Source organism: Pseudonaja textilis, chromosome 1 (assembly GCF_049901715.1).
Source record: "Pseudonaja textilis isolate UNSWEBS1 chromosome 1, rPseTex1.2, whole genome shotgun sequence".
In the NCBI taxonomy this organism is placed as follows: domain Eukaryota; kingdom Metazoa; phylum Chordata; class Lepidosauria; order Squamata; family Elapidae; genus Pseudonaja; species Pseudonaja textilis.
Window position 1 is genome coordinate 72,901,634 of NC_141990.1, and position 13,888 is coordinate 72,915,521.

A 13,888-nucleotide genomic window follows, 5' to 3' on the forward strand; every position below is an offset into this window, starting at 1 on the left:
AGTCTGAATAAGCCTATCTTTCTTAACCTTATTGGGCTGGCAGAAGGAAAGTTCTGAAGATGATAGTTCTACAGGTAATCATCTTGAGCCATGTAAGTGAGCATCTTGCACTGCATCCGCTAGCAAATTGCAACCCTTAAGCATATGTGTTATGTGGGAGAACTTTGTCACTCCCATCACTACTCAGACTGCTGCATTCTTGATCCAGTAAAACTCCTAAGTGGTCTTCAAGTACATCCTCATGTACAGCAAGTTGCAGTAATGCAAGCTGGAGATGATTAAGGCAACAGTGACTGTAAGCAGGAATAATCATAATCTGTGAACACTTAGGTAACTATAAAAAAAGTCTTATTGGCCACAGTTGCCCCTCCTCCATGAGCAGAAGCTCCAAGTCTAGGAGGACTCCCAGATTAAAAACTAGTTTCACACAAGGAAATCTCCCTTCACTACCTACCAAAGATAGCATATCCCTGGATATAGAATACAACCAACTTCTACCTTCCTTATGTTGCGTCTGAGTTGATTTTCTCCATCCAGATTCTAATAGCACCAGGACCAGGATATAATCTCTACCGTATTTCCTGTTCAGCTTGATCTTGTGATATATAGCTGGGCATCACTTCCAAAGAGGCCAAGCTAAAATGTGACCTAACTCAACACCTTTATACAGATTTAAATAAGAGGTATGAGAGTATCAAACAATGCAGTATTCTACCACAAACGCTCCTAAGGCATGATCTCTCCCCACACTAAAACTGACTAGAATCTCCCACATTGAAAAAAGGAGCTCTGTTGTAAAACAGTACTTCTCATTTCCCACTCCTGGAGATAGTGTAATAGGATACCATAATCAGCGGTATCAAAAAGTTGTAAGAAAAGCTGAAAAAACAGGAGACGTTGCGTCATTTCTATCCCAACTTACTATCAACTCTGTAAATATCAGTCTATTCAAGGAACCACCAAGAACACTCCCACCCACACTGACAGGGCAAGCCATTTGCATATAAACAGAGAGTAAACTCCACTCCATTTTGGAACTGATGATGTTACCTAGTTGAGTCATGAAATGTCTGCAAGAAAACAATCAAGCTCCGAAAGCACTAAGGACCCCACACTCTATCCCATTTCCACTACAGCTCAATCAAAGAAGTGAGCAATCCAGTCCTGAAAGCTGACCAAAAAAAGTCAACATAATCCACTTCTTTCAGGGAACTAAAAACATAGTGAACTGTCTAGTACTTCACATCCTGGGCTGCAAATCAGTTTTAGTCCTGCCATAAGCATGAAAACTAGCTAGTGACTTGGGGCCAATTGCTTTCTCTTAGCTCAACCCACTTCAACAAGGGAAGTGAAGAAGAAAATTGTGAAGAAAATAGGAGGATGAAGGAGTATTAGATATATGTGCCACCTTCAGTGATTTATAAAAATAATAAAATGATATAAAAATGAATAAGTGGCTTTATTGTTTTAAACTGAGAACTGGCACTCTCCTACATTATGTTTTCTTGGTTAATTTGTTGTGTTTTAACTTCATAATTTTTATGTTTTGTTTTTTGTTGTTTTAACTTATGAGCCTCATGGATAGGTGGCTATATAATTTTTTATAAAAATATCTCTATCTCCAGGTATCTCCAGGTCTACCACTTTTCCTGAAAAGAGAGAATTGGATAACAAGGTAGTTTTTAATATTACTGTCTTCTTCACTCACCCAGCTTTTTGTAATGTGATCCAGATGTGTTGTGGATGGATCACTGGAGAAAATGGGCTTCAATAATTCATATCCTGGATCCTGGGTTCAGGCAAGGGAACTGGTTGAGAATTGGGCTCAGATGATCAGCCCGCTTCCCCAAGAGTGGCATGTCCTTTGCCTTCTGCCAAATGTCCCTCTGCCAATTTCCCCAATCTTTATTCCTTCTTCAGTTCCCCTCCTATCTCCCAGACTTCCATTATTACCTTGGGGAAATCTATTCCAGACATCTATTTCACAATTCTTCACCACACCCCAACAATTAATCCAGAGTACTTTGCTTTTCAGAGTACTTTGCTTTCCAGAGTACTTGGTAACTCAGTACAATCATCTACCGACCAAATTATGACCTGCAATCTTCTGTACAATTTCTTTTCTCAACCCTTCCAAATCTCACTTTTGCCTAGGTCGGGGGGAATTAACTCTATATTTCTAACCCAAATATCCCCACCTCTCACTAAGAGAACCCACTTCCTCTCTTCTTCTCAAATAACACCAGTGCCCAATTCCACACATTCTCAGTGCTTCATAATTATTTTTTAGGAGATAGCTTTGGAAGACAGTCAATCCCAACAACCTTATAAATTCTGGTCCAGCTTATTTGTTGACATTTCCATAGAACAACTCCTACGGCAGATATTTTCTAGAAGTAAAATGGCGGATATGCCTAATTGCAGTGGCTGCAACACTCAGCCCTGGATCCAACTCCACCCCTTTGCAATCGGAAAAATTCCAGGGCCCAGAAAAAAGCCCCCTATTTGGCTGGATTCTGCAAACTTTTCTAGAAGAAAGGCACCTAACCTGTTTGGTACATGCACCAACCTATCTCCTGCCAGATACTTAGAGTTGGGCTTATCTATAATTCTCTATTTCCAAGTATGCATTTCTGCAAGCAAAATTAAATATGAAGAAAACTTGCTTGATTGCACGTTTATAAAATCTATAACTATAATAAATACTAGGTGCATGCATTTTCCTGTGTGATATCCCAAAAAGAACTTTGATGAAAATATTCAATTAAAAATATTATACAGATTTTAAATTGTTAATTTGCTTGGGATCCACTGGCTTTTCTAAATTCAGTATGTTTTCCTTTTTCTTCTTTGAAAAAAAAAAAAAACTCATCAGTGCTATATTACAAAGTGTTTTAGGGGAGGTTGGCATTATACCATGAGGCAGGATAAGATGAATTCAGCCCAAACAAATTCTTCAACAAATAATAGCCAATTTTTTACTGTGTTTTGAGGGAACTGGAGAATAACCTAAAAGTGTTTAAAATTAGACCAGTAGCATTTTTTTGATATCATCATCGGAAAAAAATTAAAAAATTAAAAACCCAAACTGACCAAACAAACCAAATTTCTATCCAATGTGTTTTTATACAATTGTTTAAACAGAAGCTTATAAATTGAAATTATGGTAAAACCATATTGCAGTCATGCCTAGAAATGACTATTAGGACATGTCGTTACCACTGTGGAATGGAACCTGGCATGACAAAAATATAGCTTGATTTGTGTTAGCATCAATATTTCCTTCCACATCTGGCAGGAAACATAAATGTCTAAGATTATAACTTCACAGTCGTTGTCTCTGTTAATAGGAAAATGTGAAACAATGACAATTAAGAAGAGAAACAATTGTCCTATAATTATTAAGAAAATTGTGTATACAATCCCTCCTAGTATAAGCAATACATGAATTGAGGGTGGAGAGTCTACAAGATACTCAATATCCAGTGAACCCCTTGGGAAAGATTTGTGGTATGTCTTGCTTGAGGGCACTTCAGCACCTTGGGCAAGTGGGACATTAATGACTAGGCAGGAGTTACTTTTGCTAAAATTGTTGATCCACCCACATCAGAACTATTCCTCTAAGCCACTAACAGAGAGCTCTGTGTAACCCAGCCATGCTTTCAAAGCTGCCTTTGGAAATTGGCATCTCATGGAATGAATCCCTCGAGCCAAATATAATATAGTCTGCTTCATTAAGCCACAATAAACTAATGCTCAAGTAGCTTTAAGAATTTATGTGAAACCCATCAGAAATAAAGAATCTGAAATGTACATCTGACACTGCCTCTAATTTGTGCCCAGTATGGTAAATATCTAGGAAGTGAGCAGTCCCTCCTTAGCTTCTAGAATAACTTGCAATGACAGAAGCACAATTGAGTCGCAAAAAGAGAGAGGGTGGGAGGAGTATGGTTATTACAGTTCTAAATTATCAGTCAGGAAGCCTGAAATACAGCTGAATTCATCTAAACTATAAGTGTACTTTGATTACTAATTATCTTGGGTCCAGTTACAGCAAGGAGATCCAGTTACATTATAGTAATTCATAAAGGATTACTTAGGTGACTTTTTCCAGACAGCTATAACGCTGAATATAAGGTGTTAGTGTCTTAACATCTTTTTCTCTATATTCCTAGGAAACTAATAACTTTCCATATTAACAAGGTTTCAGTTTTAAAGTTATGATTTCCAAGATCACCAAATATGTGGAATAGGAACTCTTGCCACCAACTAATTGGATTATTATTACTACAGGAGCACTGGATCAATGGCAAAAAGGCAAGTCTTCTGGATATTTTCCTTTTATCTTATACTCTGCATAGTGGGTTTAGAGGAAAAGATGATCACATACCATCCTTTATCTTTTCTGGCTTAATTATCACACATTCCAGAGAGCATTCCTACAAAAACATTCTCTACGAATCAATTGACATATGAAATTTTCCACAGACCAAGACTTGGGGATAATTAATGTATTAGAGACTTGGAAAAGATCAAAACAAATCATTTCAGGGAAAGAAAGACGGGTTTAAAGATAAATAAAATAAATAAATGTCCCTCTTTGTGTATTTGTATTAGAAGCTAAGATTAAGCTGACTTATCACCAGTGCATTTTTACTAAAGATACAAGACAGGCCCACCAAAAAGACTCTGGATAGGTGAATTAATTGCCAAGACCCAGAATATGAACAGGTAATTCCTCCATCATAAATCTAGTAATTTATGCTTTAATCAGCGTGGGCTCAACATGGCACCTCTGGGCCACACTGACTGACATCCCACCAAAGACTTGTATTTTCAGAATGATTTGGAAAAAGGGGTAGCCTTGGTGCTCCATAAAGTTTGATGCCCTAAGCCAAAGCCTACTTGGGTTTAGGATGAAGCCAGCCTAGACTGTAATATAGGGAAATATTAAGAATTGTAAATATGTCCATCTCGTATCTCAGATTTGTGTGAGATGTGCTCAGCACTGTTTAGGTGAGATTACAGTCATGAGAGAAATAATGGAAGGAACTTGAAATTAGGGAAAGATGAGCAAACAATGAGCAACCTGGGTATGTGTGTGTGGGGGAATTTTCACAGACTTAAGCAGGAAAATTACGGAGGTAGAAAGTTTCATCCAAGTGGAGAGTCCCAAAAGAAACAAATTAACTTTGAATTATATCTATTTAGAGTCCAGTGATAACTAATTGTAGCTGTTTAAGGTATGGCAGTTTCTCTCATCCAGAGCCAAAAATCTACGAGACTTGATGAGGAAATTCTCTCCCTCCATGGAATAGTTCTGCTCTATTTTGGAAAGCCAAAGGCTAAGGGCTCTGCATTTCACAAGGCTCAGACTTACAAAAGACTCATTTTTACATTCGGATAAAATGAATCTTCCAGGAAGAAGGAAAGAAATCTAATGCACGTGTACATGTATGGGCCATGATATGTGTGTGTGTGTTTATATATATGTATATATATATACACACACACACATATGAACATATATACACATGATAATTAGCACTACTAGAGCTGGGCTACCAAATACGACTACTAGATAAAAATGCACTGGTGATAAGCAAGCTGAATCGTAACTTCTAGTACAAATAACAAAGAAGCACATTTATTTCTTTTATTTATCTTTAAACCTCTCTTTCTTTCCCTGAAATAGGAAAGAAAGATAAATAAATCGCAATTCTTTGCAGGGATTCAGATTTTTACAAGCCTGATCTGGTAGTGCTAACTGTAATTTTGTAATTGTACACATAAGATATGGATTGTTTTCTTGAAAAGCTCATTTGATTTGGATTTCTTAGCTTGCAAGAATCATTGCTAGAAGCTACTCCCCCACCGGCATACATTCTCGCCCCTTGCTCCAGTTTTACAAGAAGCAACTATTAAGCCAAGCTTGCCCCATGACACCCCATAGTTATAGATGAACGAGAGCTAACAACAATGAAGCATTTACCCCGGTGCCGGCAGAAATCTCCAAGGCCAGAGCTCAAGCAGCTGAGGAATTCTACAAAACAAAGTTTGCACTGTGGAGAATGTGGCAAGTTTTTAATCTCCCAGCATACTCCTTCTTCCCAAATGACCTTGGTTTCATCAATTTACCTGTCTGTCTCTGGGAAATGAATGACCTTCAAAAATAAATATAACTCTGGACCAACAGCAAATTTCAGCTTTATAAACACTAGAAATGTTTTGGCCTACAATAGAATATTCAACTTTGTTCAGAGAAGTTCTAGGATTTGGCTTTTTAATTTTTTAAAGCAGTTTCTTACTTAACAAAGGCTGCTTCTATGAGGCATGGCAGCCTCTGAACCGATCCAGCAAATCAAGGAGAACACCTGTTTAGTGGGAACAGTTAATCATTTTAAAAGCCTGAGAAATGAAAGTCCCACAGAACTCTGCTACAGCCACTAATAAGCATTCCAATGATGCTCAGCGCTGTGCCCCTGCAGAATCACAATGCGTCACTTGTTCTATACAAACACAAACGTAAAGGAAGCTACAGCAAAACAGAAATAGGAATAACTCACATGTGTTTCTGTGTTGGCTATTGTGGAGACATCTGTGACTGGACACAGACTTGATAGGTGTAGAAACCAAAGATGAATGGGTTGCTCCATAAATTCAAATATATTTCAATGGAGAATTATTTTCTTGGTGCAGTGTTGGGTATGCATAGATCTTCATTCTTTGTATATAGATGGGATACTTCAGAGATACTACCTGATTTCTGTGGCAAATTAATGCTGCCAATATTGCTGTAATAATTACTAATTTGCACATAAGAAAACATGAAAAGATCCTTACACAGTATGTACTTTCAGTGGACCGAGATCAAAGCGATAAATAAGACTTGTTATTCTGGCTGACAATGCCAGGAATGGAATCCAGGACCACTTCCATCAAAACTGCTGCTTCATAAAACCACAGGAAGGGACAATTTATCATGATTTCTGTCACATCTACTTAGAGCCATGCCCTCATTGCTTCAATAGTGACTGGTGATAAAGCCAGTGTTAAGCAGGTTATCTTTCAGCTGGTTACTATTTACTAGACTTAGTGAAACAGATATATGTGAATGAATGAATATATACATCTGTTTGTTTGTGTGAGTGTGAGTCTGTGTGTACAGCTTGATAAGCAAACCAGTTCAGTTGTTTTGCAAAACCAGCATTGTTAAAGCAAATATTATCTATCTAGAGATATTTATGCTATACTTGTTATTCTAGTTTTTGATACTGAAATAAAAACACATTCAATAAACTAGCTTACATCACAAATTAATTTTGGGTTGATTTCACACACACTGTACATCCTTGACTTTTTATAACTAACTGTGGATTTTTAAACTATATGGATAGGATTCTGAATATCCCTTCTAATTGCCTAAAATGGCGAGCAACAAAAGCTCTGCATATATATATCCCAAGCCATTTAAACTGAAGAAACCCAATTCTACACAGAATTAAAATCCTATAATTATAAAGGAAGCAATTCTTGCCAAGGCCTATAGAAACAGTTGACAACACTTCTGACTTTCCCCTTTCAAACGGTTCTTCCTCTATGTAAGTGCATCTTATTGGGTAGATCTCACTGATCTGAACCAGAAGACCAATTTTAAGTAGGGGGAAATGATGAGATTTGCAGATTGCAATATTAACCAGGCTCAGGAACTGTGATGCTACACAGCCAAGTTCCTCTTCTTTAAACCCAAGTATATAAAACAAACAACTAGTTTTGAAAGACTTGGGGAGAAATGGCTCAAAGCCAGTTGGCATAAGTTTTAGTTGTGATAAAACATGTGATAGAGGAAAGAAAAAAACATTTTCATGAGTTTCCTGCAATTATTGTTGAAATATTGGCAAGTTAAGTCTATTGTGAATGGAGCTATATTTCTTATAAAAGACGAGACTCAAAGCTGGTCTACTTCTACTGAGTTTTAGTTGACATGCTGTTGTGATCCTTCTCAGTCAGATAATATATTATTTTCTCTTAGGTTATTGCAATACCTTTTGCACGTGGCTGCTCTTCTGGCATTCTTCTCCAACTGAGTGCCTAAGGAATACCTTCTGAAAGCAGGTTCGGGTTTATCTGAGCCTTGGAGGAAAAGCTGTTCCAAAGAGTAGGCACAGCAAAAGGGAATCACATCTCCTGGTCCTGCTGAGACTTTATTACATAAATAGAAATAATCTGAGCTAGACACTCCTACAAATAACTAGGACTTTTCCCATGAAGGGCTTTATAGCTAATAAATCAGCATCCTGAATTGCATCCGGAAGCCTACTGGCAACTAGTGCAGCTCACAAAAATAGCATTGTTACATAAGTGCACCAAAGTGCCCTCATAATTAAATGTGTGTGGGACCATCAGCTTTCTGAGTGGTCCTCAATGGCAGTCTCATGCAAAACACATTCCAACAATCCAAATGAGAGGTGAGTAAGACATTACTGGCTATCAGTTGGGCTTCCTGATTCGGGAATGGGCACAGCTGGAGTGCAAGTTGGATTTCTGCAAAGGGTCTCTAAGCCATGGCTGCCAACTGATGAATGATCTGACAGAGAAGCTTTCCATAGACATTAAATAGAAATGGGGAGGAACCAAGCAAAGGCATCTCTATCCATCAGCACTGACATGGACCAATCTTGGAGGAAATGTTTGCCTTCCATTCCCATTCCCATCCCTTTAGTCAAAACAAATAGATCAGGGGTGGGTTTCTGCTGCTTCTGTCCACCTCTGTAGAACCGGTAGCTCTGAAGAGCAGCAGACATAGAACCGGTTCTATGTCTGCTGATGTTTTTGCGCACCTGCCCACCAGGGCTCTTACCTGATCTTTATTTCCTGATTTTTCAACTTCAGCTGCCGAACGAGGCACAGTTTAAAAAAAAAAACAGGAAAAGAGGGCTGTTTCAAAGGTAGAAACCCACCCCTGCTTATGTCTACCTTTGAAGCTGGCTGAAAAAGACCCAAAGTCTTCTGATTCTTCATCCCAAAAACCTTCTCAACAACCTTCCCAAGAAGCAAATGTTGGAAATGGATCAGAAATTTTGTGACACAGTTGGATACAGTATTAAATTATAATTAAATTAATTTAAAAACAATCTCCTCACTTAATAGGCATTATAGAGGTTTTATATCTTACAGTCATGCAACTTGCCATGCCCCAGAATTAGCAACAATGGATAAAGGTGTGTGCACTAAATTTCTTAATATTTTAATAATCATTCCAGAAAATTCATAAAAAATGCTTTTTCTTTCCTCTAACACATATTTTATCACAACTAAAACTTATGCCAACTGGCTTTGAGCCATTTCTCCCCAAGTCTTTCAAAGCAAACTGTTTATTTTATATATTTGAGTTTAATGAAGTGGTACTTGGCTGTGTAGCATCATAGCTTTTGAACCTGGTTAATATTGTGATTTGCAAATCTCATTACCTCCCCTGTTAAAAATTTATCCACTGGTTCAAATCAGTGAGATTTGCACAACAGGATGCTCTTAGATAAGTGGAACAACTGTATGACAGGGGAAAGTCAGAAAAGTAGCTCTTACAGAACCATTACATACACTGTCCAGTTTCAAAGTGAGGAAAAGAATACCCTAAAAAAATTTGGCTCAAAACAACAACAACAACCAGAACAATGAAATAGATAAGAAAAGCCTAGAACTTAACCTTTGTTCTACTATAAGCAGATTTATTTTTCTGGCTTTTATTTGTCAAAGTTTTATATATATATATATATATGAGTGACTCTGAGAAGCAAGAGCCGAAGACAGAAGCCTGAAGATGATGAATGAGACTTCATCGAAACGTTGCCTAGATACTTCGAATCTTACGTGGGAGAAAACCCGAACAACCAAAGATCCACATACAAATACCCGCGAGAACCTCAGAAATATATATATATATATATATATATATATATATATATATATATATATATATATATATATATATATATATATAGAATTCAGCTTTGTTCGTTTTCCCGTCATTGTTGTGCTTTTAAAGTTGTAGCGACATTTCAGCAGAATCTCATCTGCCATCATCAGGCTTCTGAAACGTCGCTACAACTTTAAAAGCACAACTACAATGACGTGGGAAAATACCCGAACAAAGCTGAATGCCATACATGTAAGTACCCGCAAACTTAAGAAAAAAAATATATATATATATATATATATATATATATATATATGTATGTGTGTATGTGTGTGTGTGTGTATGTGTATGTATGTGGGCTTCAATTCAAATCTCCTTGGGAGAACCCCAGCATTTTATGTCAAACCAGCCTATGCAAATTATTTTAAGCAATTATTAAGAAATACAGTACTAAGAAATTGCCCAATAAACATCAACAATGAAGGAAAAATAAAAGAGGCTTTCAGGAAATGGAATAATGTCAGTCAAAATATCTCTGGCAGGCTTTGTTGTTTCTTGTTTACAGTAAACTATGCCAAGTAAGAGAGTAAAATCCAAGTCTTGAGTATATTAAAATGGTACTCTTGGGCCATTACTCATAGTTCTCTCTCCTAACTCTAGTGTAGAAAATGTCCCTTTAAAGATTTACAGGTATACAGCTGTATTTCAGATAGACAGCATGAATTCTTCATTTTGAAAGAGATTAACTTCATGGGTTAAAACACTCATTTAAGAACTCAATCTGTAACCTGCTTGCAAGTTAAGTTCCTTTTGGTCCTGCTGCTTCTAATCCTTATCAGGAATAAGCTGATGAGAACAGTCCCTTCCTCTCAGCTCCAGAAAAGAAAAAATAAATAAAACAAAACTACAATGATGATCAATTCTGAGAATGCTTCTTTAAAAAAGGCATATATTTCCATTAGACCAAAATACAAGATTGGGCATCTTTGCCACAGTCTTTTCTTTTTGTATCCTCTTGCTTCCCAACCTTCTTTCTTTGAAATGCAACATTTCAAAAGTAAACATGTAAATAAAAAAAAAAAGTTTGAACACTCCCATATTTAGTCTATGAAGATTCTTAAATATCCAGGTCATGGTTGAAGAACCGAAAAAGCTTCTTGGATGAAAAGAGAAACATCTTCAAGGAAAAACAAAGAAAGCACCTTTGGGATACCCATAATTAGTCCTGTAAATTGCTCAAAATCTGCAGAGGATGCTGAATTTGTTTCTTCCCCTGACTCCTTATCCCTCCACCCATCCCTCCATCCATCCCAGGTCACAGCCATTTAAGTCTGATTTGGCATTTAAAAACAAGAGAAAGCTCATGGTTGAAAGAAGACAGCATGAGCAAAAATGCAATACTTATAAGCACATGAGCAGCAGCTGGAGGTATACTTACTGCAGCATATGTTTTTGTAGCAGTTACAATCAATTGTCCAAATGGATGAATATTACAATGTCTTACGGCAGAGTATTGTATAAAGTTTTAAAATAGTTGCTAACTGAACAGAAGATGCTTTCCCGGTGTAGAATAGCCTACTTGTCTTCCATTTTTGATTTACATTAAAACCCCAAATATTAATTCATAGGAAATAAGTGGAATTCTATGTACTCATCCATTTTGAATGATACTAAAGAAAATCAAATCCTTATGGGTTTGTGTAAGTTGACTCAGCAAAAGGCTTCAAATTTTGCAATATTTGCAACATTTTTGCAATATGCAATATTTTCTGGTATTCTGGAGAAAATTGCGCTTGTTTAGACTATGCTGTTGACATTCAAGATTTGGGGTTTAATTTTTAAATATCTAAAGAAGAAAAGTGGAATTTCTAGCCAGCAGGCTAAAAATCGATCCCAGGGAAATTCTCCATGGAAAGCTGATTAGTTCTTCCAGCCCACTATTAAAAGTTCTAAAAGTGCTTATTACTTTATTATGAAACATTATATACTCTTTTAAAAGAGTTGCACATTAGAAGCATGATTATAGCGTTGTAGTTGAAATTGTTACTGAGCTATTCATAATCAGCTCAATATCAGTTTCTTAATTAGTATTAAGTCAATCTCTAAGAATGAAGAGACACATATATATTATATACCTACACACAATTGGAATTTGATTCCAACTGTGTTCCTTGTGTTATATTTGCTTTCCCAGCATAGGTGAGATCTTATTAGAGCAGAGTTCCCCAACATTTCTGGCTTCGTGGACCAGCAGGAAGGGGGAGAGGGGATGGCTCTGAGCGAGCAAGCAGCAAGCAAGCATGTGCCTGAATCTATTGGCATGAATCCATTGGCACACATGCCCACCATTCATGCAAATGGAGCACATGTGCTAGCCTGCTGCTTGCACAAATACACTCTTGCATGCGCTCGCCCATCACTTCCACAGCCCGGTTCCAAATGGCTCACGGCCCAGTAGTGGGCTATGGCCCAGGGGTTCAGGACCCCTGTATTAAAGTCTTTACGTCCCTCTTTATTTATTTATTCAATCTTTTTTATCCTGATTTTATGTGGCAAATAAACATAATACTCCTTCCTCTTGGCCTTCTCAAGGATCACTCCAGTGGTATGTAAAATCTGCAAGAAGATTATCCTGTATATTTATTTATTTATTTATAAACTGGTCCACAACCACCGTATAATAACCAAGCAGGTTTTTTTGCTAGGCTTTTTGAGAGACTGACTCCATTATGAAGTCACAGTTGTGATTTGCATCCAGTTTCATTGCTTTCGATGGCAAATGTGCATTTGATTTTCATTTGTGTTGAATAAACCACCCATGCAGCAGTACAATTTCCTTTATACTTACCACAGTTTGGAATACGGTTCTAATGGTACTCACACTAAATGCAGCATAACAATATTTCAAATATTTTTGCTCAAGAGTTTTATTGCAGATATAAAACCACTCTTCAAGTTAATTGAATGAATAAACATTCTCCCAAAACACCATTTATTATACACTAACCTTGCAATGGGCGCCCTTTGAACACGTCTCTTGTGTTGCTTGGGTGAGCTCTAGCACTGTTATCACACTTTGGCTGTTCATATCTTAAGGGACCATAGGAAGAAAAAAAGAAATTAAGCTAATGCTGATTTAATTTGAAAACTCTACCATTTCAACAGCTGTATAATCACAATGAAATTTGGCAGAGTGCTTGATTTATTTTTGATTCTAAAATCATAGCCACACATTTATTCAAATGTCAGATAAAGCCAGGGGTGGGATTCAATTTTTTAAACAACCGGTTCTGTGGGCATGGCTTAGGTGGTGGGCATGGCTTGATGGTCATGTTATTGGCTGGGCCAATAACTCAGTATCACTCACATCGAGGCATGCATCTCCTCGCCTGGCCTCTCATGACTGTGGGGATGCTGCAACAGTCATAAGTGTGAAAAAGGGTCATAAGTCACTTTTTTAAAGTGCCATTGTAACTTTGAATGGTCACTCCACACAAGCAAAGTACCAGCAAAGGAGGGGGAAAGAAAACTCCAGAGACGTTCCTGAGATAGGAAGTCTAGTCCTGCTAAGAATGTAATAAGGGTTAACGGAGAGGCGGTTTCTGTAAGCAACACCAGAATGTTTCCTTCCTGCCTTCCTCACAGGATTAGGCCAGTAATTTCTTCTAACAACCAGTTCTCCGAACTGCTTAGAATGTTAACAACCGGTTCTAGCAAATAGGTGCGAACTGGTAGAATCCCACCCCTGGATAAAGCTCATTCTAAAAACCAATGAATTCATGCTACTCTACTGATTAGAATTCCTGAGCTTGGTGATGTGACTTAATCCCAGCAGCACATATCTGAATTATTTCTAGACATCAAGAATCCAAAGTAACACAGGTAAAGTACACTTTAATTTTATGCTTGGATGTAATTTTGAGATTTATGGTAGACTTCATGCCATGCAGCTCCCTGCTATATTGCCTGCTA

At 37.4% G+C, this 13,888-nt stretch overlaps 1 protein-coding gene across 7 annotated transcripts in view; it reads right to left on the reverse strand.

The window, feature by feature from the left end:
- The window catches only part of SMOC2 (SPARC related modular calcium binding 2), a 127,090-nt gene that overhangs the window by 24,669 nt on the left and 88,533 nt on the right, over window positions 1–13,888 (reverse strand). For all 7 annotated transcript variants that reach the window (XM_087938036.1, XM_087938031.1, XM_087938025.1 and 4 more), the window contains exon 9: window positions 12,924–13,006. In XM_087938036.1, coding sequence (XP_087794162.1) covers window positions 12,924–13,006 — 83 coding nt within the window. The remainder of the gene's footprint in view (window positions 1–12,923; window positions 13,007–13,888) is intronic.